The following is a 25109-nucleotide window of genomic DNA, read 5'->3' as shown; positions in this document are numbered from 1 at the left end:
TAAAATTCTTACTGCAGACAGCCCCGTTTCTCTTTCTTTTTACACAGCTAAGGAATCTCTTATTTATTTTAATTTTCTTTTGTAAAGTCTAATTCAGCCTGACTTCTGGCAATTCTTACTTTATTCATACAAAGTACTTTTCAGCTGTAGCTTTTGCAGCCAGTCAGTCAAAATTTGACATAAAAACCAGAATTCTTAATATTGAATAGCCTTCTTCAGGTGATTACTTACTCATTGAGAGCTGGAACTGCTTCTTGCAATGTCTCCCCTGGACTTGGATTGCCACTTCCAGACAGTCGCATCTTTACTACGAAAGAAGTTCTAAACCTACTTCATGCAGATGTCTGGAGCTCTCCAGTCCAATTGAATTTTTAATTGAGTCACTGTATGACCTCCTTTCTAACATTCTTACTGCCTTCTGAAACCAAAGTCTAAATCAAAATTATATTAGTGAAGATTTTATAAAGCAGTCTGCAAAGTATCATGTCCAGGAATAGGTGAGTGCTAACAATCCTAGTAGCATTTTTTCCCCCAAATAATTAAAACAAACAGGAAATAAACCTTCCCATAATAACAGAATAAGTAACACTCAACTTTCTACAGTCATCTTCTCTAGTATAATGATATTGATCTGTACCCAACTCTGATCACAAGTACCTAGAGCAGATACCTGTACTATCTTTGACCAAGACTGTTTTACCAGAAAACAATTATCTAATTTCTTACTCTTTGACATCTGTATTTCAGCCCTAATAGCTATTTTCTACTATGCTTTATTACAATTATAATTAAGCTTCATAATCTTTCTGACTAGTTCTGCTTCCCTATTTAGCTGCCTAGACCTCTTGCACACATATACAAACATTTCAGTTGGACTAAATCAGTGAAAAATGATCTCTGAGCTACATGTGTTTTCCTGACTCCCTCACCTGTATGACTACTACTCATACTGGACCGAGTGCTTTTTGCATTGTGTTCCTGCATTTTCTTTATCTATTGCGACATTGATTCACTTAGGTGGTGGTGGTTTTGTGCATTTTAACTCCAGCTCTGGCTGTTAACCAAGTTGTTAAGCAAACTGTTATTAACCAAACTGCTTCTCTCTTTATAAGCAAGGCTCCTCTTTTGAGCAGGCAGGTGTCCCAGGCTCTTAGATAGAGCCCATCCATTTACAGTAGATAGCTTTCCTGAGTGATACCAAATGTCAAGCATTTCCAGATCTTCCAAAGTCCTTGTAACAAATCAATTTCTTGCAGCATAACAAACATACTTTGAAAACTTATACATATTGTTCTTTTTCTTTTCTAGAAGTGCCAGAAGCTGCAAATCGTTCTCTGGGTACTTCCCCTCACAGCAGCATTTCATCTATTTCAAGTACTGCAGACCAGGTATAACATTAGCTAAATTCACGTTACAGAAATCTTCCTATCCTTTACTTTAAAGTAGTATTTCCGCCCCTATCCCCTTTCTAAATAAAAATCATGCTCCTTTTGTGGAGGGCATCCACATCCCCTTTTGCAGTGAAATTTTTCTGTAGCACAAATAATATGAATGTTAGCTTTTGTACAAAAAAATGCTTAGAACATACAGCATAGGACACCTTTAACAAACTGTAGAAAAGTATGTAAACAGCATTATACCAAACCTTGGCACTCTACCAGTAACTTTAAACAAAACCCGAAAAAGCTTCTTAGTTTCAGGTCTTCCTGACTCCCCAGTTCATAATACTCTGACATCATTTCAAACAAGGAAATCTGTGGTGATGTATTTAAGTATAGTCTTTGATATAGATGGCTATAAAGAGTTTTTAAATGCCTCCTTTTTTCTAACTTATAGCTGTACATACTGTGTCCTGAAAGATGATAATGTGCACCAAGCAGATACAATGAAGCTATCTGCAGCATTAGCCTGCACTGATGTGATGTGCCAAGAAATCCCAGAAATTTGTAGGAGGAAACAGGGATGCTCTGCTGACTGGCCCAACACAGCAGGATGCAGAGGGTAGAATCACTTTTATGATCATTGCCCTATTTATTGTGGTTTGGGGTGTCAGCAAAGTTTTAAGAACGAAGAAAGTTGCTGCTGCCTCTCTCAGAGGATAGCGATGCCTCCCGCTACGTGTTTTAGTCTCTCTCAAGTCCTACTCCTTTCTGTTCCTTTTAAACAGACCTCTTCTCATTAGAGTTAATGCTGTCAGGTTTACGACCAATTCTTTTTAATGTGTTCCGTTGCAACATTAAGTTTTGAATAATGTAAGCAAATGCAAAGTTATTTTCATTTCAGTGCTATTCCCCTTACTCTCATTTTGGATGAAGGGAGACTGCAAAATGCAGAAAGCCATTCTTATTAGCCCAGTAGTCACAAACAAGGTAAAAATAGTTCTGTTGAGTGCAAAACAAAGGCTCTATTATGCAGAGCCAATAACATTAAATGTTCTAAAGCCTGACATGACAAAGATAATACAACAGTGAAGAACACAAAGGACTTAGAAGTTCTGGAAAAATTTTAACAGTATGTCATACTGGATATTTATTATAAAAATTGCTTTCAAATAAACAATCCAGCAGACACTAAATAAACAGCTTGTAGCAATTACATTTGCAGCTTTTATGTAATAGCCACGGGCAAAACCAGAGCTTAATAAAACATCCATTTTGTTTTAAAAAAAATTGTTAGTGTTATTTTCCAACCATTTATGTACAGTGGTATCATTTGCTGTAGCATCCTGCACAATACAGGTGCTTGCAGACATGATTCATGCCCACAAGGTTCATTATTTGTTTGGTTCCCATCCAAACTTTGGCAGCAGCTCTCTGCTTCCAGATTATAGGCCACAGATAATGCTAGAAGAAAGGTCTGGGCGCAGTTGATTAGTTGTTCTGTTGAACAAAGATTGGTTTACTAGACTCATTCTCTAAGTGGCGGAGTACCTTGCATACTTGCAATTCCTCTCATCCTATCTTTTTCCAATGAATAGAGTGACTGGGGAAATACATGGAAGAACTTTGGAGGTAAAGTTATATGTCATGGCTTGAGCCAATCTAAGAATTTAGTGCAAGGCCCCCAAAATGGAGGCTCTGCTTTCTCCTCACTGTCAACTCCCCTCCCAGCCACAGGCTTCTCTGGTATTTCTCTGATCCTGCAGTAGGCTGAGCCAACTCATTAAACTGACTGAAAACCAACCTGGCAGTCAAACACAAGACAAAACAAAAAAGGTAACAGATTTTTTTCTGCGAGATCAATGAAGTGAATTATCTCACTGTGGGATCAGAGGAGCAACAAAACGAGCACAAGAGAGAAGCCAAGACATTCACTTTTTGGCTGCAATAAGCCAGCTAGACTAGCTCAGCCATAATGTGCAACTTCATCTTTAATCTGTTTTGTACAGAGGTGACAAAGCTTGTGTGAAAATGAATTTTATCAGTAAGCTTGTTACTATAAAGTTGGAGCAAAATGGTTAAATGTCTAAGAATGTTAATACCCAGCAAGTATTCCTTAGGAAATACTCTCAGCACTATTTCTATAGCCTCCCCACTCAATTGAGTTAGCTTTTGCATCAACCTCCTCAGTAAGAGCTCACTTCTTATGATGGCTGGTTTTATAACCTGCTAGTTAATCTTCTAGCTATTGAAGTCTGATAATACATAGGTTTCATGTTGCTTCTAATCCCTGATCCTGGCCTTCCCTTGAGTATCATTTCTTTTCATACTTCTCTAAAATCCCCCATACCTTTCCCCTAAACTCCTGTTCCCAAATGTACACTCAATCCTGCATCATCTTACTACAGTTTTCTACCACTTCTCTTACTCAAATTGTAAACTCGTACCACTCACTCCCAACTGCCATCACCTCCTCAAATCTTTTTATCTTTGCACCTCCTTTGCTATGAGAGCTTTTATCTTCTAAAACAGAATTCACCTATCTTTAGGGTGCCAATCTTTCTACCTTGTATCTTCAGGTCTGCACCTATGCCCCCATCCATGAAGTCCTTGTCCCATGTTTTCCACTGGAAGAACAGGCTAAGTTCATTTACTGTACAGAACGCTGCCAAGCATTTAACAGAATGGAGGGAGGAAGGATGATCTCTGTGAGGTGTTCACAGGGGATAACATACAGAAATGAGGCACCCAAGAGATATGTTATAAGCTGCTCTTGCATTCTGTCACTGATGTAATTCTTTTCCACAGTAAACATGGTTTTATGCCTTTTAGATAAGAGCACTGTTTCAAATGTAAGGATATATTCAGACTCAATCCAACAGAGAACCAGAACTGAATATGTATCTCATGTCTCAGGTGAAAGCACTGAGGGCTGAATTGCTGTATTAGTAAAGACAGTAATTATTCCTCTGTTTTGTAGACTACATCCATTTGTCCTTAAGATGCACTTATCCTACCTCTGTGCTATCCAGATGGAGGCAATTGTGATCATGTTCACAAATAGCATTAAGTATATGGGGAAACTTCATTCCCAGCGCTTAGGTGCCTACCAAATCTGGACATTTAATTGGCTAACCCACAGCTGAGCAGCATTTAAATTGTTAAGGGCCAATTTTATTCCTCAACATTTCTTGGATACCCTCTAAACTCTACTAGAATAGCTTCCTGCTTTAAAAATACAAAGCTATCTTCCAGTTGAACCTGACTACTTTCCTCGGGGTATCTTCCTTTCCTCTGTCGTGTATCAGCCTTCTATCACACATCTGTTACCACTGTTTTGCCACACTAGTTTTTCTTTGTCCTACCTCTATCCAACAAATTTGTAAGCTCCTGGCAAAGAATTTTCTAAATTCTGTGTTTTCTAAAGTGTTCTGCATTTGAGTTCTTCACAGCTGTCATTATTTAGTAGTAACTCCCCTACAGGCCTTATTCTTTATTATCATTATTATTTTACAGGTGAAACACTGTTTCTTTCTTTCTAGGATGCTGGTGTTTATAGTAAAGCATGGTATGCTGCTACCTGTGATAGGAAAACGGCAGAAGATGCATTGTACCGATCAAACAAGGTAGGTCACTTGTAAACAATGTCTAATTTATGAAAAAACTTCAAATAAAAAAATCAAAAGACAAGCAGAAATATTCTAAGAACATCAGTTGTATTCTGAACAGGTCACAATACTGTGCCACGCAAATACTGTCAAACATGAAATTATTGTGGTGAAACTATTTAACTATGGTTTCCATGCCAAGACGAAGTTGCGTTAGTATAACTCAAAGCCTGGTACACTGCAGAGAAAGCTATTACAGACTAGAGAGGAAGATCTGATAGCTCACATGCATCCATTAAAATGGAAGGCAAAGCCCCATGACTTTTAAATTATCTCCCCCGCTGTCCAATGGCTCATGTAAAAACAGCTGCTGATGCTGCTAAGCATTTTGATATGCATTTAGGTGCTTAGAGAATTTGAGTTCTCTCAACTATTCTGTGTACAAAAGCTAGTGTCACAGAAGGGAACAGTAACACGTAGAGTTGCATCCTCAGCATCAGATAAATTTCTACTCTTGCCTAACTCCACAAAGCAGGATAAAGGGGCAGAGCACTGGGGTTATCACCAGTGTAGGCTACTGCTAACTAGTAAGCACTGGGCTACAGTGTCAGTAGCTCTAGGTGCTCGTCTTTATCAGAGTGCTTCTTGCAGCTCTGGAGAAACAGTATCTCCACTTCTCACTGCCGCCTTGCCTACCTACTGCTGCTGACGGTAACTTCATTTCCTAATAATCTGTGGACCCCAACAGACTGCTGCCGCTGTGCGTTTGTTTATTCTTTCTTTCTCTGGTTGAGAGAGAACAGACAGCAGCAAAGGTGACTTGTCATCTCCTGCTGTACAGTTCTTCTAATGGGAGAAAAGGGTTTAATGCTAATATAGATGAAAATATTAAGCTAAAACCAAAGTAAGTTGTTGGAAAAAAATAAGCTGAATACACTTACTACTTTTCTCTCTTTAGGATGGATCTTTTCTAATACGAAAGAGTTCTGGACAGGATTCACGGCAACCATACACACTGGTTGTGTTTTACAACAGAAGAGTATACAACATTCCTATACGATTTATTGAATCAACAAGACAATATGCACTGGGCAGAGAAAAAAGTGGTGAAGAGGTGAGATGATGTGGGGGTTTTTTTCCTAACAGTTTTCAGTTATATACCTTTAATAAGCAAGGATTAAGACGTATTGCACTATGACCAAAAGGATTCTTCATGTATCAAGATAAAAGTATACTGCATATAATGACTGATGTATCAAGCTAGAGAAACCAGTGTACCATCAGCTCCTGCATACTGTAATTAAAACCATAGATCAAGTTTAAAACATATTCATAGAACTGTTTTGAAAAATTATCAGATCAGAGCTGCAGCTGCTAGATAAATTCTCCAGCTGTTTATAGTCCTCTATTCACCTTCTACCTAAGACTCCAGTTAAGTTTCTTGGAAAATTGTAAAGGAAGACAGCCATGCTCAATAAAAAAAAAAAAAAAAACAACCCCGAAAAAAACACCCAACCCCAAGCCACCCAAACAAAAATTAAAAAAAAAAAAAACAAAAAAACAAAAAAACCCACCCCTCTATCAAAAATGAGAATGATCGTACTTTTAATCCTATTTTCACATAAAGAAAATGTTAAACTCTACTTCTAGAGTGCAAAAATCACTAGCTGGCTATTATACCACACAGATAATTACTCTGATGGCAAAACAGAAACTTGGAACCCAAATACCAATAAAAACTGTTATCACTGCACAGAGTAGGCTTTTCAGGGATGTGAAAGTAGGCTTGCCTTAGCCTAATTATCTGCCTCCCAGGCAACGGTTTTGAGGTTACAGAATAAATAATAGCCTGGAACTCATCTGGCCTACAACAAAGGGTCAAAAACGACCTCAGGAGAAAAAGAGAAAGGTAGTCAAAAATCTGTATTTAACCAAAGACCAAAAGGAAAAGCAACAGACCTAGCAGATTCTGGATATTAATTTACAGTGACAAACATTAAAATTGCATAACTAAAACAGTTCTCATTGATGGCTGTCTGGAACACATTACTCCTGGAGATCACCTTCCCTCTGAGGTGGCTGAACCACAGATGAAGCAGCTTCCAAACTGCCACAGTCTGCAGCCTGATGTATATATATTAAGGTAAACTAACAGCAGCATCAGTTTAATATGCGATGTAGCGACCTCTGTGGTTCAGTTTGTGCAGGTGGCAATCACAAATGGAAAGGACCATAAGATGAGACAGCTAGTGGCCATAGTATCTTCTATTGTCCAAAATTTAATCTGTTTATGACTAGAATCAGGACAAAGAGCAGGATCAGTGCTCTTACTAAAAGGCAGAGCATCTTCCTTGCTAAGAGTCGTAGCTCCACTCCCTTGGTGGGAGAAGAGAAAAAGATGATGCAGTGATTACTGTCAACGTTAGAGCATTAAAGGAAGCCAGCACTAACTAATGTTTGTTTTCTCTATCCAGCGCTTTGACAGTGTTGCTGAAATAGTAGAGAATCATCAGCGCACCTCCCTGGTTCTAATTGACAGCCAAAACAACACAAAAGACTCAACGAAACTGAAACACATTGTAAGAGTTTCTTAAACTAAACTGCTTAAATGAAGACTTTTAATCATTTCTTTCAACATTCCAAAACATGTGGATCAGGTATTAAAAGACGAAAATCCAAAATTATGGAAAATACTCTTTAAGAGCACCTACTGAGTAGCAAGAGATGCAGTTCATGAAGTTCAACCCCATGTCACCTCTATCAGAAAAGCACTCATTAACACAAGAAGCCAAAGCAGATACACCTTCGTCTGTGGCTTCCATCTGTGACAAGATGGGTATTCAAAGTCACGTGAAGAACAACTGCGTACCACAGCCTGGTCCTTTGACTGCTATTTAAAGACAGATTTCCTGTAGGACATTTTCACTTTAAAAAAGAGAATACCCACAGTGATCTACTCTTTGCATTTGTTACATTTACCACATATCACAGCTTTCAGCAATTTCTTTGTAAAGTGCACAGCCCCAGAAGTTAGAGCAACTCAGCCTAATGTACTACTGTGTACAAGCTGAAAATAGGACTGTACTTCATGTTTTTAGTGGCAATAAAGCTGTCTTGAGTGTTTTAAATTAATGGACATGTATTGTCCTTTTCCTTGGCTTTACTCTGTTTCATTATTATTTTTGTTTGTATTTTCAAATGTGCAAATAAAGTTAAAAATATTGTAAAGTCAACAGCATATGGAGGCATTCTGGATCACATTTCTTAGCATCCTTCCAGCAAGAAAGCATCAATTCGCTATCACTGATGTTTTAATGTATATATTTATATGTGCTCCTTCACAAGTTCTGTTGTTATAAAAACTATCACTTTTTACAGCTTCAGCGTGTATGTTTGGCTTAATAGCTCTCAAATCTTTTGTCTTCAGATTGCCTACCATTGGTGATCCAGGCACATTGCTAAACCAACCACCCACTCAATTCTTGCAGAATTAGTTTACAGACACACACACAAAAAAAAACCCTTTCTTTTTTCAAGCCTGTTCTATCAGTGGTTTACTTATTGTATTATTGTGAACAAAGTAACTTCCACAAAGGTTAAAGCGGTGAAAACTAAATTGATGAATGTATAAATTGCACCAATGAAAAACTTTTAGGAACAGTTGTTAATTAGTTCTAGAGGTGTTTGATTTCACTTGACCTGAAAACTCATCCATCTTAAAACTATTTTCCAAAATTGACACTATACACACCTGCTTTGTTCTTTTTGTTCCAGATTAGGCACTGTTCTCTAGGATTATGTGCAAGGCATTTAAGGCAAGATTGAGCCAAGACTTGCAAAGGCTCAGCAAGTCACTTAGAGCTATGTTGTGGCTGTATTCTGCAACTACTTCCTTGGGGTTTTGATCAATTACTTCTACAAGTAATGCACCTGTCTTCTAGAAAGAACTGCTTACTAATATGACAAAGATGTTCAGCACCTGGCTACCTACTTTGCTGGGTCTTATTTTCTTCCCTCAGCAACAGATAAGACCCCAGATGTGATGCAAATGAGACACCTGCAAGTAAGAAACAATGTATACAGACTTCACACAAGCCTGCCTATGACAGACTGTTCACAGTACTACATAAATGCTACATTTAGTATATTGTTCAGTTGGCACTAATTAGTATTATACTAGTACTACACTTAGTACTAGTGTAATGTTTAGAACATTAAGATTGCCAAGGCCTCAAAATTAACAAAAGTTATTAGTCTCTGCAAGCTTAATTTACTCCCATATGGGTACTCTGATATTATTTAGTTACATGAAACATCACTTTAGAAGGTTCCTGTTTCAAGCAATACTCACAATGGAAAACACTGTGTGAAAAAGCAGCCACTCAATATTTAGCTTTCTTTGCATGCATGTAGAGTCCTTGCCTTATTCACTCATGTCCTGCACAGCATTTAAACTTTGTTCTTAACAAAACTGTTTCTTGTTAACCTTTATATGTTGCTCCTCACAAAAGTGTCTGGGTTCTTCAAATACTGCTTTCTGAGTTAAATGTGTAGTATCACCATCATTCTAGAATTGGGGGGAAAAAGGCATGAAAAAGTGAAACTCAGGTGTACCTACAGACTTTCATGAGAGAGACTAAGTAGCAGTTTTTTAAGGTAATTAACAATACTGAGCCCTTTCCATACTCAAAGCACTGCTGCTCCTGCCCCTCAGCTCTTAAGTGCTCAGCGCTACACCTAACTTTGTGGCTGATCCACAAATAACAAATATGCTCTAGATTAGATAAACATTCAACTACTTTCATCCTCAAACCCTTCCTTTCTTTTTAGTCATGTTCTACATCATTACAGGGGTACCTTACAGTTTTGACAACAAAATGAGGCAGGGATGTAGTAGGCAACACCACCTTCCACAAAATAATCCATTCATCCCGAGAGGAAAACATCCTAGGCACAAAATAAGGTGGCGGGGGGGGGAAACAGGATGGGATGACAAACCCACCTATTTCACTATACTCACAGTTTTATAGAGGAAGAAAGGAAGCAGACTAGTAACTCTGCTTTCCTTACCCAAGCCAGATCTTTTATAACTTGGGCAGACTGTGGTGTAGACATATTTTGAAACACAATTTTAGCTGGAGAAGAGAAAGGTTTGAGCAAGTTTCAGGTATAGGATTGTGCCAAGTTACCATTTCCTAGATTCTGTATTGACTGCTGAATCAATAGCATCAGGATTTTTAACACAGCATGCTCCATCCTGAGTGCTAATTTTGCATTTTGCAAGGATATAAAATAAATTAGTACTCAGGATGGAGCATGCTGTGTTAAAAATCCTGATGCTATTGATTATATATTGAATCAACCTGAAACTTTTATCTTACAACTGTTGCAGTGCCAGCAGCTGCTGCTAGTTAATGCTGTCAGGTGTTTCCACCAGGTAGCAGGTATGTCAAGTCTGACCTCTGACAGACATAGGAACACACCTCTCCCCCCATATTTCTTGGATATTGTTAGCTAATTTCTCTTCCATGTAATTAACTGAATAGCTAGGAAAAAAAACAAAGGAAGATGTAAAACTAGAACTAAAAAATTGGCTTTAAAATGAAGTAAATTTTTTGTCTGAGAACTCAGGGCAAAGTATCGTATTTACTAATGTACAAAGGAGCAGAAGTGTTGTCTGCCTACCTGATACAGAAAGGAGAGTACAATGAGTACTGCACATCATTCCTGACAACGTTGTTCCATGAAAGGAGTAAGAACTTGCATTCTCAAAAATCCAAGTGTTCAGACATGCAAGTTACAGAACTACATTCCTCCTTTACATTCCTCATTCAATCTAAACCACCAGCAGCAGGCAGAGATTCTCAGGAAGTGTTGTTAAAAAAACATGTCTCACATGACAACAGCCCTGGAACAAATATTGAACACAAGTGTTTTGTTAAAACATCGAAATCACTGAGGAAAAGAAACCATGACTTACCGATGAATACACATCTTGCAAAGAATATACAATGGGCTAGATTTTAGGCCACTTTACACAAACACACAAATACTGTACAAACACTTGTTGACTCTGCACTTGCATCTATTTCTGTATGTCCAAAACACTATAAGTTAAGGTCTTCTTACCTTGCTATATGCACAATGTTACAAGCTATCTTAAAATGTTATGGTTGCAAAGTCAAGCACTCAAAATCAAGACACTCTTCAGATCAGGTTACCTGTGCAACCTTAATTTGTCACATCACATATATCCATTACAATACAAGCATTAAATGTATGATCATTGACTATTTTTCTATATGGATTTATGTGTTTCACTTGGTTCACACAATACTTCAGGGATAAATCATAGGTGTGTAATGAAAGACTGGTTTGTAAGATATTTGTAAGATACCTTTCCCATTTACTGAAGATGCTGAGAAATGCGCAAACAAACATTGCAGGAGTCGAGTCAGACAGTAAAAAGGTAGCCTCATCTTGTTAAAGCAGTTGAGCATTTCACTGAAGAACTGTATATTGTCCCTGCACCTTCTACTGCACCATCCACTGCAATGCTGGTGAGACTGCTTAAGCCAAACTTTCTCCTGATGATCATTAATTGTGATCTTAATTTCACTGAAGTCTCACTTGAGATACTTTGAAATCCGATCTGTAGAAGTACCAAACTTAGGACCTCAAACAAAGCATTATGGAAAAGCTCGTAAGAAAAAAATAATTATATATTCAGAACAGTACTTGAGCAATGTGTGTAAATAATACATCATCATAATTAAGGGTGGGGAAACAAAATATTAAATCACTGCTCAAGAGGGAGCAACAGTTCTCTGCACTGAATGAGATGGATGTCCATGGATAAAAAGTGACACAAGACAATGAATTAAGACTGTATAAAGCAAGCTTATTTCAACATTTCCTAGCTTTACAACATTCTTTTTCACAGTATTGTTTAACGTTACCCAATTCATAGGAAAACAAGCTGGATGGAAAAAAATTCCAGTGACAGTTGTCACTCTCATGATTCATCAATATAGAGAAAAACCCTAACTCTACAGCAGAACTTCCACCTCAGTGCAAAGTAACTAACTGTTAACAAAAATTGGTCATCCTTGGTGAAGTAGCACTGAGTCAGTTTTAGCAACAAACTTCACAGATATTTCTGCAAAAGGAGGCAATGGCAATGTCCAGAATTCAGGGGTTCAGTTTCAGGGTTTATAGGAGAGCAAGCCGAGGCCGCCAACAGATCCTTCAGTCAAAAAAGCTTAACACATTTTTGTCCTTTCCTAATGCTGTTTCTTTCCAACACACTTCCTCACCACTACACTAGTCTTCTTCAAAGTTCCCAGCCAAATTAATGTCAGAGCTCAAGCCCATTGTGCAGCACAAAATGATCCAATTTTGATACAGAGCACACACCAACTGTATATTAAGTCACCCAAACTATGCTGCCTTGACTGTCTCGGGTGCTTCAGTTGACTCCCCTAAATAACTCACCAGCTACAAGGCTAGTGTGCATCTTCCTGCCAACAGACACAGTAAGAAAGAAAAACATATCTAGCTACTGAAGTAATTTTTTTTTTAAATCATTTTCATTATAACACTTTTTAAAACGTAAGTCAAATTCTGTTACTGGTGACATCCCTGTGACATCCGTGAAAGACTTCCAATTGTTTCATTGGTAGCAAGTCAAGCTTCACTTTCGCCTCATGGAAATAGTCAGAGAACTACCCCTGGGCTTGCATACAATCTAAAACCTCAGAGACTTAAATGCCCCAGTCCTCTCCAAGTCCAGCACTCAATTTTGACAGTTTTTCCATCAATACTTTGGGAAGCTGACTTACACACCTAAGATGTAATCTTCCAGTACTTGGGCTAAAGGTGCCATATGGTAAAGGCACTCCCACTGAAGACTGGATCTAGCCTCCAGGTTCATTAAGACTCTGGAGGACAAAGCCTCTAAACATAGTAATTACTGTGGATAATAGGGACTTTCATTTGTATACTCTCAGTCACTATGGATAAGATACGGTCTTTTGTTTACATACCCTCACATAAACATTAAGAAATGTGAAGCATATCCTCCCTTCACTGTTATCCTTAAAACTGTAAGTAGGAAGCAAGCAGGCTCCTAGGAATATTACCCTACTGGCTGATAAAATGACAGACAAGTAACTCAAGCCTTGGTTTTGCCAAACCCCATGTACCCTAAAAGGCAGTTCATCTGAATAAGCAATGGTAGAAAATACTATTTAGTCATTATGGGGACAAATTACATCCACCTGGAAAAAAACTATAATGCAGTTACAAGCCTGAAATGGTGCTTTGCACTTCACCATATCCTGGCCTTCCTATAGGGTTTGTGGCAGTCATACTATAAAAAAAAATAGAAATATTTTCTATAAATGCTCACAGTCATATTCTGTAAATACAAGTTATAGCAAATTTAATAGTGACAGAGTCAATACAGATTAGGAATGTTCACCATTCTTAAACATCATATACATTATGAATATATATACTGTATATTTTCAACTGATTCCATTCTCAGGCTCACCGTATTAACACAATCGTAACATGTTTTATTAATTTATATGAAAAATACTTCACTAAGAAAGTAGACAAACTGCACAGAAATAGTACAAGTGTCATGTGCATAGCAATATAGCTTAAAGCATTCACATATGGCTTTGTTTAAATGAAACTATTGGGGAAATGGCCCTATATGGACCTATGGTTACACAGTTGACAATGTAAACTGCTTCACATCTTTTAGGCACTTGCTAACAATAGTGTTCAATCCCTGAAAAACAAAATCAAGAGCTAACAAGTGAAAATAAAAATCTCAGGATAACAGCTGTGTGTAGTTGAAAACGTTTTAAAAATTGCTTTTAGTAGTGCATGCACAGAACTGAAAAATGGGGGGGGGGGTAATTTCTGTGCAAGAATTATACCAAATAATTGAAAAGTATAAAAATATTTACATGTTTAGGTTTTCTTAAGTATGTACAGAACAAAAGCCCTGAAGACTCATTCTATTGAATAAAAATATAGGACATGATAGTAGTAACAAAAAATAATACATATTTTTATGGAATTGTATTTGCAGTTAGTTACAAGTTATCTAAACCATAAAGCTCCTTGATCTATCTCAAAGCTTGATGGCAATAGAGAATCTGCTCTTCACTTTAAAACACAAGCACTTTGCATCATTTTTAAACTTCAGTTACAATACTGAAATACAAAACGAAATTACTTGTGTATCCTAATTAAATTGATTCTCCTTTTAAAAAACTGTAATGATGTATGATATTTAAGCATTATTTTCTTCACTGGTCATCATTACGTTAATGAATTCCAATCTCGAGTAGCCTCCATCAGATGCCTCTGTCCATGTCCTACCCAATTATCCTGATTGTCAAATATTCTACCGCAAAACCAGCAGCTAAACTTAGCTTTCAAGGTATTATCAGAGGTAGTTTTCACAATCTGGTAATTGTTTTTGCTAGTCTTTTTCAGTGTCAATTTTAAGACAAATCTTTCTTTTACAGGGCTAATAGGTTTTATTGTCCTGTGCCTCTTCTGAGAAAGATCATCAGTAGTTATGTCGAAAGGATGGCAGAAGGCTGGCTGCAGAAGTGCTTCAATAGTTCTTTTTGACAATGAAACCTTAAGAACATGTCCCTTAAATTTAGCAATGGTTTTCATTACATTTACAACTTCTGGAACATCTGCATCAGGATGGTTAAGCACAACAACTGGTTGATTTCTCCGAGGGCATTTTACAAGCTGTTTAGAATTAAAAGGAAGTAATTTCAAAGTCCTCACGGTTTCTTTTGATGCCCTTGGTTTGTAAGGGCCGCCCGATTCATTAACAACTTCAGCTTGATTCTTTTCCTTACACTTTCTGTGCAACATTACTTTCTTTCTTGGAGGTTCTGGGCAATTATCCTTACTTTTCCGTTTGAAATTCTTGTTTCTTTGCACACCCACAGTTTCTGAACTTTTAGACCCAGTTTGTTTTAAACGACGTTTTACTTTCGTGGTTCTGTTTTGGGTGCTCCATGTGGACTTCTGAGTACCAAAGTTATTCCTGTTGTTAGCAGTTATTACTTTCATACTCTCAATAGAACCTTTTTGCAACTGTGTCCCTGCAGACTTAGTAGAATAAACACGTTCTACAGAAGGAACAGAACATGCTGGATTAGAGCTTGCCAAAGAGGCATTTGCTGGCATTAACTTACCTGGTAAGATTAAGGCATCATTAGAAGTAAGATTAGTTTGTTTCTGTGCTAGTGCAGGAGTAAGGGACTGCAAGTTATCCAACTGCAGTGAGCGCACTGAGTTGCTTACTGACTGAGTGGTATCAGCCAGCGTATCTGAAGTAGAAGTCTTAATTTTCAGCAAAAGCTTTTGTTGCATGGCTCCAGTTTTCTTTGGTTGACAATTTTGATAATGAGCATTATCCTGAAAAACACTATGTTTATGAACTGCAGGCTTGTTTGGTGTCATACATTTCAGAAAAACTGCCTGCTGTCCATCAGGCAAAAGTGCATAAACACGTTGTTTCTGTTTAGTTTCCTGTTGGTTTACTGACTCCAAGGAACCAAAGACAGCATCCTGATGCTCTGATAACACCTTCACAGAAGAAATTCCATTCACAGACGACTCCGATGAGTTTGTAATTACAAGAGGACCTTTGAATGGCATGCTATTCAATGAGTCATTTGCTGTACTACATGCTCTGCTATTACAGGAACTTCTTATGCTTCTGAAACTGTCGTTTTTCCCCTCCACTTTTGAAGCTGGTATGGTTATTTTACCATATTCTTTAGATGCAACTCTCCCTAAAACCTGAGAACTATCACTAGGGACATTTGCAACTGTTCCAATTGCCCTGCTAAAAGTCAAAATCATTCCAGGTCCTTTATTTAAAACAAAAGATGCAGGTACACCTTTAGTCACATGCCCATCTGACAAACTGGTTGACGGAAGAGATTTTCCTGAAACCACCTGTAGTCTGGGCTGGTTAGCAAGGTGCAAAGGAACAAAAAATCCTGATGGAGGGGACTGAACTAAAAGGGTTTTCTTCTGTTCCTGAAGAACTTGTGAAAAGCTGCTAGGATTTGGGGTTATAGACAGTAGTTTATCTTTTACTAACTGCTGTGTTATGATTGCATCTGAATGAGTTTTTAGCAACGTACCAACACCCGGAGTTCTGGATAATTCATCTATTCCCTGTGAATCAAATGATGTCCTGGGTGTCTGCCTTTCTCTCCCACAACATGTACCTTCATTTGTGCTACATCTTGCGTTCAGCCCTCTTTTATATAAATGAAAGTCTACATTAGAAGGAGGCCTCTGAAAACCACATGCAGTTGCAGAGCTTTTTAAATGTGTAAAAGCTTTATTCCCAGTCTCGTGACCAGAAAGCAGCTTGTCAGAGTGAAGTTTTATGCAGTTATTTGACTTGCTGTGGGATTCGTGCTGAGCAGTTGCTTTCACTTTTAACACATCTTGCAGTAACTGGTTTATTTCAGGTGATAAATAATTAGCTGCCTGTTCACTCTGCAATGAGAAAACAGATGTGATTTTAGGCATTAAGACTGAGTTAACACAATCCGAGGCATTTTCTTGGAATTTCTCAGCTACGTTCTCAAAGCCTTGATGTATGTTAGCATCCAAATACTGCTGACCATTATGCTGGTCCTCCGTAAAACACTCGCTGCCAACAACACATTTAGATTGGCTTTTAGAAGACACAGAGTTATTTTTAGTGTTTACATGTCCATAAGTTTTATTAATATTTGATTGGGCCGATATAACTTTCTCTGGTTTTAAGCCTTTCATCAACTCTGAATATGAAGATGCAGATTCACTTCTCCTACTGTTTTGAAAAGAAACGGTTTTGCTAGATATAAATTCTTTGTATCGGTCATCTGTTGACATCCAAATGCTACATGGGTTATCCGAAGTGTCCATTTTGGAATAGTTGTGGAAAGACAGCAACCCTTCGTTAGAAGAATCCACTGAAGTTGAATAATAGAGATTATTAGTTCCATTACTATTATTCAGGCCACCATTTTGTATTTTCAGTTCAGGAAAGAAGGGCATTTTCACAGGGTCATAGTGAAGCGTATTTGTAATAGTGGGTGGTAATACCTGAGGATGACTTGGAGGACTATAGCTTCCCCATGAGATATTACTTCGAGTTCCAACTTTTGTCACCTCATCACATGGAGGTACAGTTGAGCCCAACTTCATTGGCAAATAATTCGAACTTTTTCCTACAGCTACATTAGAAGGTGCTACAGTTTGAGAAACACTCCTACCATAAAATACGGAGTTATTTTGTTTTTCCGCTTTTGTTTTTCCTGAATGAGGAGCAGAACAAGAAAATGGAGGGGAGGTTAATGGGTGAACAGAATTGTTCTTTAAGGTTGACTGATCAGTTACACATGGTATAGCACCTGAAGACAAGCCACAGGGATCAGCAGTCTGTAGCAAAGGAGTTGGAGAACCATCTTTAATAGGATCAGCTTTCTGACCCAACAAATGTACGTTTTGCTTACTTGTAGGCAACAATTTTATCACAATATGTTGTTTTCCATCTACCATTTTAAATCCCATAAATTTAGCACTGTAATTTGCTGGAACAGATATTTTATTGTTTTTGACCATCAATACCGTTGGCCCATGAACAGCATTTTTCAATAATCCCAGGCCATAACTTGTTCCATCATCTGCTTTATTGTATTGTGCAGTAGTAGCAGAGAGCATTCCACCCCTGAAATTATGCTTTTCTGTGTATATAACTTGATCTGTATCTTCACTTGCTTCCACGTCTCTCATACACTCGTTCAGCTCCTCAGCTTTTGTTTGAATCTTATTCACACTTCTTAGCACTTGTCCATTTTTTTCTCCAGTTTTGTCGCTTCCACTGCTTATTTTTTTCCGTCTCCAGAGAGCTTTTTTCGATGCTCCCATTTTATACCTTCTTAACACAAGCTTCAGTCCTGCTGGAGTCTTCACTATACTTTTTTCACATTTCTCCTTTTCCAGTTTTTCTTTTGCATATAAGTGGTCTCTATGCAAAGCTATGATGTGTTTTAAAAGATAATCTTTCCGTGGTGTGCTGTAACTGCAGTAATGACAACCAAAAGGAAACATACTGGTATGAACAAGAATGTGTTTCTGGAACTCCTCTTTTGTAAAGCTTATGTGATGGCATTTTCCACATTTGTATGGAACCTCATTATGTCTATGAATGTGCTGAACAAATGTGCCCACATCCTGGGTAGAAAACCCACATTTTTCACATTGAAAGTGACCATTTATACAATGCTTTGATGTGAAGTGTTTTGTCAAATCCAACAAAGTGTACATATGTTCATCATTACAGAGCTCACATTTTACTAAAGTGCTACGATGGGTGCGTCTATGCTGTTTAAATGACTGAAAGTCATTAGCCGAGAAGTTACACATCTCACAAGGATACAAAGGCAACTCGCCATAGTGTAACAGCTGAAAATGTTTCTGTAGATCATTTGGGCTGTATCTAATGTTATCTTTGCACTTGGTACAAGTGAAATTCAGTATCTTTGCTGTAGTTTTCAACCCTTCTTCAAATTGCACTTCTGGTTTATTTTGCAAGTGGCTTCCCTCTGAACAATTGGGATTGCTTCTGTTTATTTTCTCTAGACTTAAGGACTTCCTTGCAGTTTGCTGTTTACACTGAAAGAGTTTTCTAAATCTATCAACTTCATGTTTCATTAATACTTCATTTGGAATGTTCACCTTGGGTAAATCAATTTTCACATTTTTTAGTTCGTACAAGACATTGACATCTAAAATTGCTGGTTGAGTCATCATACTTAAAGGATCATTCACCAGTGCTTTTCCCAAAGTAGTATCTGTAGAAAAATTCTTTGCAGCATTGTGTTTTAACAAATTAATTTGCTTTTTATCAGAAAAAAACTGTTCCTTTTCAGATGGCATGATTTTAGGTTTTCCTTTTCTTTAAGTGAATTCTTGAGATTAGTCTTAGTTCCTGCAGCAAACAAGACTACTGCACCGAGTTATTCTCAAGGTTCTAGAACTTCCCCATTTTATTCTCCTGAAATTAGAAAACAAAGTAAATATTACTTTTTAAACTAATGCAATTAGGACACCCATTACAATTCATTAATAAATAAATAAATGCCAATCTTGGAAGTTGTTGATTTTTATAATAGCATTTGAGAGAAAAAAGATGAGAAAAAAAATTAGACATTATACCGTAAACTTTTCTTGTTTGTTTGTGTTGGGGGGGGGTTGGTGGTTTGTTTTGGGGGGGGGGGGGGGGGGTCCCACAAAATGTACATAATTCTTGAAAAATAAACTTTAAAGAGCATCACGTACTGAAAAATAAAAACATTGAAATTCCATGCCATCAAATTTTGGTTTTTTCCCACCAGGACAGTCTGTAAGCATGAGAAATCCCAAGAGCTGCTTTTTTAACATGAAGCTAGCATTTATTACTTATTCAGGATTTCAAGCAAATATAAACACAGTAGCTCCTCTGCGACATGGATCACTAGCTGAACCTAGCTGAAGTACTAAAAACAAGTCAAATTCAGCAGGAGTTGATATTTTTGTTACTCAAGTCTGCTACTCTATTGGTAGCTAACTATTGTGCTTAAAAAGAAAAGAAAAAACAAAATCAAAATCTGACAAAAGATCTACTTCACTAATGGAGACATTACCCTTATCAACACCAAAAAACCCACCGCACTCCTCTACAATGAATTTTTCACATGCCTACCTTCAGTATCACACAAGTCTGAAGTAGTCAAAAAATATGTTACCTCTGTTTTCTCACCATATGTTCCTGGGTATAGGTTAATCTTTTCAGAGCAAGTGCATGACACAACAGTACTCCTCTATGGATTAAGAGGCTGAAACAGGTATGGTCAGCATCATTGTCTTGCTACAGACTTAATATCAGTGTTTCTATAACAGGCTGCACTGACAATTTATAGCAGCTCAAGTCTATGCTGAAACAACACTCCCACGTGTCAGCATAAAATCAACAGAAATGGAATAGCAGCAAAAATAACTTGAATTTCGAAAAGTGAAACTGAAAATGAAGAACTGTTTCTTCACTACTCTATAACACTTTTTACTAAAAACTTTTCTGTAGTAGAAGTCACAGCATCACTTTCTTCTTTACTAGCAAAAGTTAGTGAAGTGTTAGCTGAAATCTGATCAGCAGCTCTCTCTCCACTGTTCTCCTGCCCACCCTGAAGCAACAGACTTGGAACTCATTACATCATCCTCCTTATTCACATTCAAACTGAAAGAATGATCACATCCCCTCCCTCATTGTGATGAAGTTCAAGAGCTGCTTCTAGAGCTCCAGGCCATCATAAGCATCACCACTGTCTTCCAAATATTTTCCTATAGTCCTATGAGAAGGAAGTAGCTAGCATCAGACATGTAAATACCTGACAAAGAAAATGGAGACTGAAAAATTTTCAAGGCCATGTTCACATATCACATAGCAAGAAAAGCTTTTTTTTTTTTTAAAAGCATATGCTTTATTGCATTCCTTTGGAAAAGATATTAGCATTTCTGCACAATTCTTGACAATAATAAGCAAAACAGACTTTGACATTTTATACAGACTCCAATATCAAATAAATTCAATTAACTGTGTTCTTCAGCTATGAGACCTGCAAGATTTCAACTATACATTTGACATTCAAAAAAAAACCAAAAAAACCTACAGATCACAGACATGTGCACACACACTCCCTCCTTGGGAGTCTTTCCCAACTAAAACACTTTAGGTACCGGATTTTTATTTTTAAATTCGATACATTTCCCATCTTCCACAGAGGAAATTAATACATGGGATATTACCCTACTTTGAGCCTTCAGAAGAGAACAACTCACCTACATTACACTCCATTTTCACCAAAAGAGTACCGTATTATAACACTTTCTCTTGTCAATGGTAAATCCTTTATGTGAACAGGAGCAAGCTGAACACCCACATAAAGAATAAGTAACTAAAAATGACTTGGACTTGTTAGCCTGAAGAACTTCATTAATACACAGGTGCAACACATAACGATCACAGGTTGCATGACGCAATACATCATCCTGATGGTAGCTGCCTATCATTCAGATTAAAATGTTATACTGTCAAATACTAACAGCTGAAATATGTATGCAATTAACACTATAAAAATCCAAAGTGGGTAAAGTATGCTGCAGGGAACAAGCCTCAGGCTTTTAACATGGGGCCAACATTGTCCTCAGTTGGGCAACATTTCACTAACAGGATAAAACATTTATGTTTGGCAAAGAGTCTCAGTTGGGGATATGCAAACCTGATTTGAAATCTCCTTTAACTAATTAACCACACAAATTACAATTTAACCTTGTTATTATTGGGTAGCATGTACTATTGACAAGCACCTGCAGAATGACAAAAATATTTACTAGAAACAGCCAGCTAGTAACCAAAAAAAAAATCCCAGGGATCTTTCAATGTACATTACTAAACAAGAAGTCAGACTTACACATGAAGAAGAGACTTGAGTTCAATTCTTCAACAGCCTTTTTAACGTTTTTCCACACACATAGAAGAGGTAAATATGTAAGACTCGGAAAAGGCCACAGTCAGGAGGAATACTGCAAAAAGGTCTGGAAACAAAAGAAAAGGTATTTTAAAATGTGTAAATGCAAGCATAACTGAAGGAATAAGCTGAAAAGCACAAATCCTTCACAATTTTATATTATACGCATTTTTAACACATTGAAGACAGAAAAACTGTAACTCCCAAATAATACCACCAAATACAATACAAATTCTAAATTAATGAGTGGGATTAAAAATCACTAGCAAACTCGTCCTAACAAGGTCTATTTTAACCTTAGCTTTGTCTCTACATCTCAGGCATTTGTAACTGGTAACCATAAACATATGATAACTTAAAAACAAGGCATAAAGTAATAACTGGTACCTCAGTCCACCAAATTTTAACTTGAACTCAAAAGATGCTTATCTTTTCTTAAGTAAAAATTGTAATAAATTCTACAGCAAAGACCTAATTATAATTTTCTAGAAAGTTTTGCAAAAGTCTGGAAGGGAAGTGGAATATTACATTCACAATATTTGAAACAAGTAAGTAGATTATAAAGCAGATATAATGAATACAAACCCTGAAAATACATAAGCACGCACCACAGTTAACTCCCTTTAAAAAAAAGAAAGAAAAACACAAAACACCACACTAGGCACAAGCATAAGTAACCACCTCAATTTTCTTCCCCTAAAAATGATCCAATATGTCAGTATTTTGTTTACAAGAAGTATGCATGGAGAAAAAAAAAAGTTTTAGCTATATACTTTAATCTAGTGATAAATGACAGATAAGAGTAAGACACTCCTAAGTTAGGTACCTTTTACAGTTTTTCCATTTAGAACAAGTAACCATAAATGCAAAGTACATTTCCAGGTAGGCAGTATTTTCAAGATTTCTTTAAAAATTGTCTACACTCATTTAAATGTCACTAAAAAACAACCCTATGCTACCGTATTTTCCACGCTTGGTCCCATCCTACGTATGTCTGCAAATTCAGAGTAGTGCCTTCGTCTCTACAAAGATCTGGGCACATGCAGGAACTTACAGAGCTAGATCTTCGGGAACCCATAGAGCTAGAGCTTCTGGCGGTCAGACACAATCTACCTGACACAGCAAAACGCTGCTTTTATAAAAATAAAATATAAACGAAAAATAAAATTACCAAATCACTCCCAAAGCTAACACAAACGCAGACACCCATGCTCCGCAGCAAACTTGCCATTTACGAGAACAGCAGCGCAACGCTCCAGCGACACACGGCCGCCGCTAACGTACCTGCAGACAACCACTTTCTCAGCCCGCTCTTGCGATGTCGGGAGGACGCTCCCCATCCGCCTCCCCGCCGGGGGCTGCCGGCCCCGCCGTCAACGAGCGGCGGTCCCACAGGGCGAGGAGCACGGCCAGGGCGCGGGGCTGTCCCCCTCCCGTCCCCGGGACGAGGAAACAGGGAAGAGCAAGGACAAAACACGAAGCGGTCGGTGACGCCGGACCGGCGGGGGAGGCCCCGGGGCTGCCGCCGCCGCCGCCACCCCAGGGCCGCGCCGCGGGCTCCACCCGACCGCGGCGGCAGCGCCGGACGCTCCCCGAAATCAGGGTAGGGGTGAGGGGGGGGCGAGCGGGGCGCGCCTCCCCCTCCTCAGCTCCTCCTCGGGACCCACCCGGATCCCCGGGCAGCCCCGGCGGGCAGCGCCGCCCCCACCCCGCCGGGCCGGGCCGCCCGCCGCGGGGCGACCGCACGGCCCTGGGGGGCGCCGCGCCGCCTCGCCCGGCCTCGCGTAGCCCGGCGGAGGGATACGGCGCCGAAAGCGGATCCGACGCCGGCCACGAGGCATTCCCGCCCGCTCCCCGCCGCGGACCGGGCGCTGCCCGCGGGCCCCGGCCGCCCCACCGCCAGCCCCAGCCGTCCCGCGGCCGGAGGGGGTAGGGGGCGCGCACTATTTAACGGCTCAGCCGTACCACGGGCGGGCTCCTGCCCTGCCGCGGTGTCGCGCCTCCTGTGCGCTCCTCTCCGCCGCAGCCCGCGCCAGACCGCGCCCTCCCGCACCGCGCGGGAACCCCCCCTTCCCCGGCCGGCGCCCCTCGCGGAGTTACCTCGCCGCTCTCCATAGCCTGGCGAGTCCCTGTTGGCGGCCATAACAGTTTCCATCCGGGGACTGTAGGGCTGCGAGCCCGACGGTGGGGGCGGCCGCGGCGGAGGGATACGCGTTCACCTGGAGAGACGGACGGAGGCCGACGAGGCCCAGGGCGGGGGAGTGCTCGGGTGGGGGGAGGGGTGGGGCGCCACCGCCCCGCAGGCGCTACGGGCGGCGGCCCCCGCGGGGCCGGCCCCCGGTGTGGGCGAGGCGGCGGCACTGGCAGCCCCCGCTGCCTTCCTCCTCCTCCGCCTCCTCCTCCTCCTGCTGGGATGTGGCCGCGGGGGCTGGGGGCGGAGGGGAAGCGCTATGCCGGGCCACCCGGCGGGAGGGCTGAGGCCTCCCGCACCCCTTCCCCGGGGCCGCCGCGGCCTACCGCCGGCGGGCCCCGCTCTGCGGCCCCGGTGGGCCTTGGCCACATGGCAGGGCCAGAGGTCCAGCCTGGCCGCACGGCCCATCGTTACCTTTCAATAGTTTTGTGCTTCCCTCCGGCCAAGGGTGTGCGCGGTCCCGTGGCCGTTAATGGCACTGGGCAGGGAGAGCTGGTGCCCTGTCATAAAACACCCAGAAGGAAAGGTCCTCACCTAGGCTCTTCATGGGCCACCTTTGACAAGGATGTGCTGGTCCGTGTAGGCGCATTGTGTAGGGGATATCTGTAGAGATGACAGCAAGGAAAGCTGTCAGAATATTATACGTGGATTAGATGGGTTGATGTGTTTTCGTATGCTTAACACAAAAATCGCGGCTGAAAATCACCGCAAATTACATGTTTGCCTTGTTAAAGACACTATCATTGCTGCTTAAAAGAGGGATAAACTACGCTTGTTAGTAGGAGTGTGCTCTTTACATTTGTGCTTGGTTTTAATGCATGTGGAAGATGACCAAAAGTAAGATCGCCAAAGAATATGAAGGCACATGTGAAGTAGGAAATTCAGATGTACCATTGTTGTCCCAAAAGCAGGGTTCGGTACCCGGTGTGCAATAAGCCAGTCTCGCACACAGAGACGAGATATTTATTGAATTCATGTCTGCGCAGAGATGGGTGCTAGGTGATAGTTCCACAAAGCTAGCACACCACACCAAAGAACTATAATGTATTTATTCTGTTACATGATTAGGAAAAATTTGCCTGAATTTACGGTCATTGGTTAGTAATCACCATCCCTTCTGTTGTTGGCTAGTTATATTTAAATTAGTCTTGCTTGCTATGTAAATTGGCACGCATGCTCCTTATAGGTTTGATGAGGCAAGTCTTTTAGGTCTTGAATTGAGTTGGTGGTAACAATCTCCCCCTGCTGCCTTTACTTTTCCCCTAGTTCATGCTTCTTTGGCAATCATCCGGCTTTCCACGCCTTCTGG

General features: G+C 39.8%; 3 protein-coding genes across 7 annotated transcripts in view; 2 read left to right on the top strand and 1 right to left on the bottom strand.

Annotated features, from left to right (window-relative positions):
* The window catches only part of BLNK (B cell linker), a 103003-nt gene extending 94778 nt beyond the window's left edge, over positions 1-8225 (top strand). For all 4 annotated transcript variants that reach the window (XM_052798281.1, XM_052798280.1, XM_052798282.1 and 1 more), the window contains 4 exons: positions 1309-1388; positions 4922-5005; positions 5946-6101; positions 7462-8225. In XM_052798281.1, coding sequence (XP_052654241.1) covers positions 1309-1388; positions 4922-5005; positions 5946-6101; positions 7462-7581 — 440 coding nt within the window. In that variant the 3' untranslated portion in view covers positions 7582-8225. The remainder of the gene's footprint in view (positions 1-1308; positions 1389-4921; positions 5006-5945; positions 6102-7461) is intronic.
* Positions 8226-13413: 5188 nt separating this feature from the next.
* Positions 13414-23872, bottom strand: ZNF518A (zinc finger protein 518A). Of its 2 annotated transcripts, none has more exons than XM_052798278.1 (3): positions 23710-23872; positions 21553-21676; positions 13414-19100 (listed from the first exon to the last, which is right to left on the bottom strand). In XM_052798278.1, exon 3 carries the CDS (start codon positions 18980-18982, stop codon positions 14327-14329), a length of 4656 nt encoding a protein of 1551 aa, XP_052654238.1. In that variant the 5' UTR covers positions 18983-19100; positions 21553-21676; positions 23710-23872; the 3' UTR covers positions 13414-14326. The 2 variants fall into 2 exon arrangements, with proteins under 2 accessions (XP_052654238.1, XP_052654239.1); XM_052798279.1 differs by lacking the exon at positions 23710-23872 and adding an exon at positions 22894-23328.
* On the top strand, positions 22928-24409 carry LOC128146756 (collagen alpha-1(I) chain-like). The gene is made up of 2 exons (XM_052798464.1): positions 22928-23212; positions 23636-24409. The coding sequence occupies exons 1-2, from the start codon at positions 22928-22930 to the stop codon at positions 24407-24409; spliced, it is 1059 nt and encodes a 352-aa protein (XP_052654424.1).
* Positions 24410-25109: the final 700 nt, after the last annotated feature.

This window comes from Harpia harpyja, chromosome 10 (assembly GCF_026419915.1).
Source record: "Harpia harpyja isolate bHarHar1 chromosome 10, bHarHar1 primary haplotype, whole genome shotgun sequence".
Taxonomy (NCBI): Eukaryota; Metazoa; Chordata; class Aves; order Accipitriformes; family Accipitridae; genus Harpia; species Harpia harpyja.
Note: the sequence above shows the minus strand (reverse complement) of the source record. Positions and strands in the feature narration are given on the sequence as shown.

What these genes read in the sequence shown, in the direction of transcription:
- ZNF518A (XM_052798278.1), bottom strand. Translation starts at nt 18,982, where the DNA reads ATGCCATCTGAAAAGGAACAGTTTTTTTCTGATAAAAAGCAAATTAAT.
- LOC128146756 (XM_052798464.1), top strand. Translation starts at nt 22,928, where the DNA reads ATGTCGGGAGGACGCTCCCCATCCGCCTCCCCGCCGGGGGCTGCCGGC. An exon ending in GGACGCTCCCCGAAATCAGG is followed by an intron (nt 23,213 to 23,635) that starts GTAGGGGTGAGG and finishes TCTCCGCCGCAG; the next exon opens with CCCGCGCCAGACCGCGCCCT.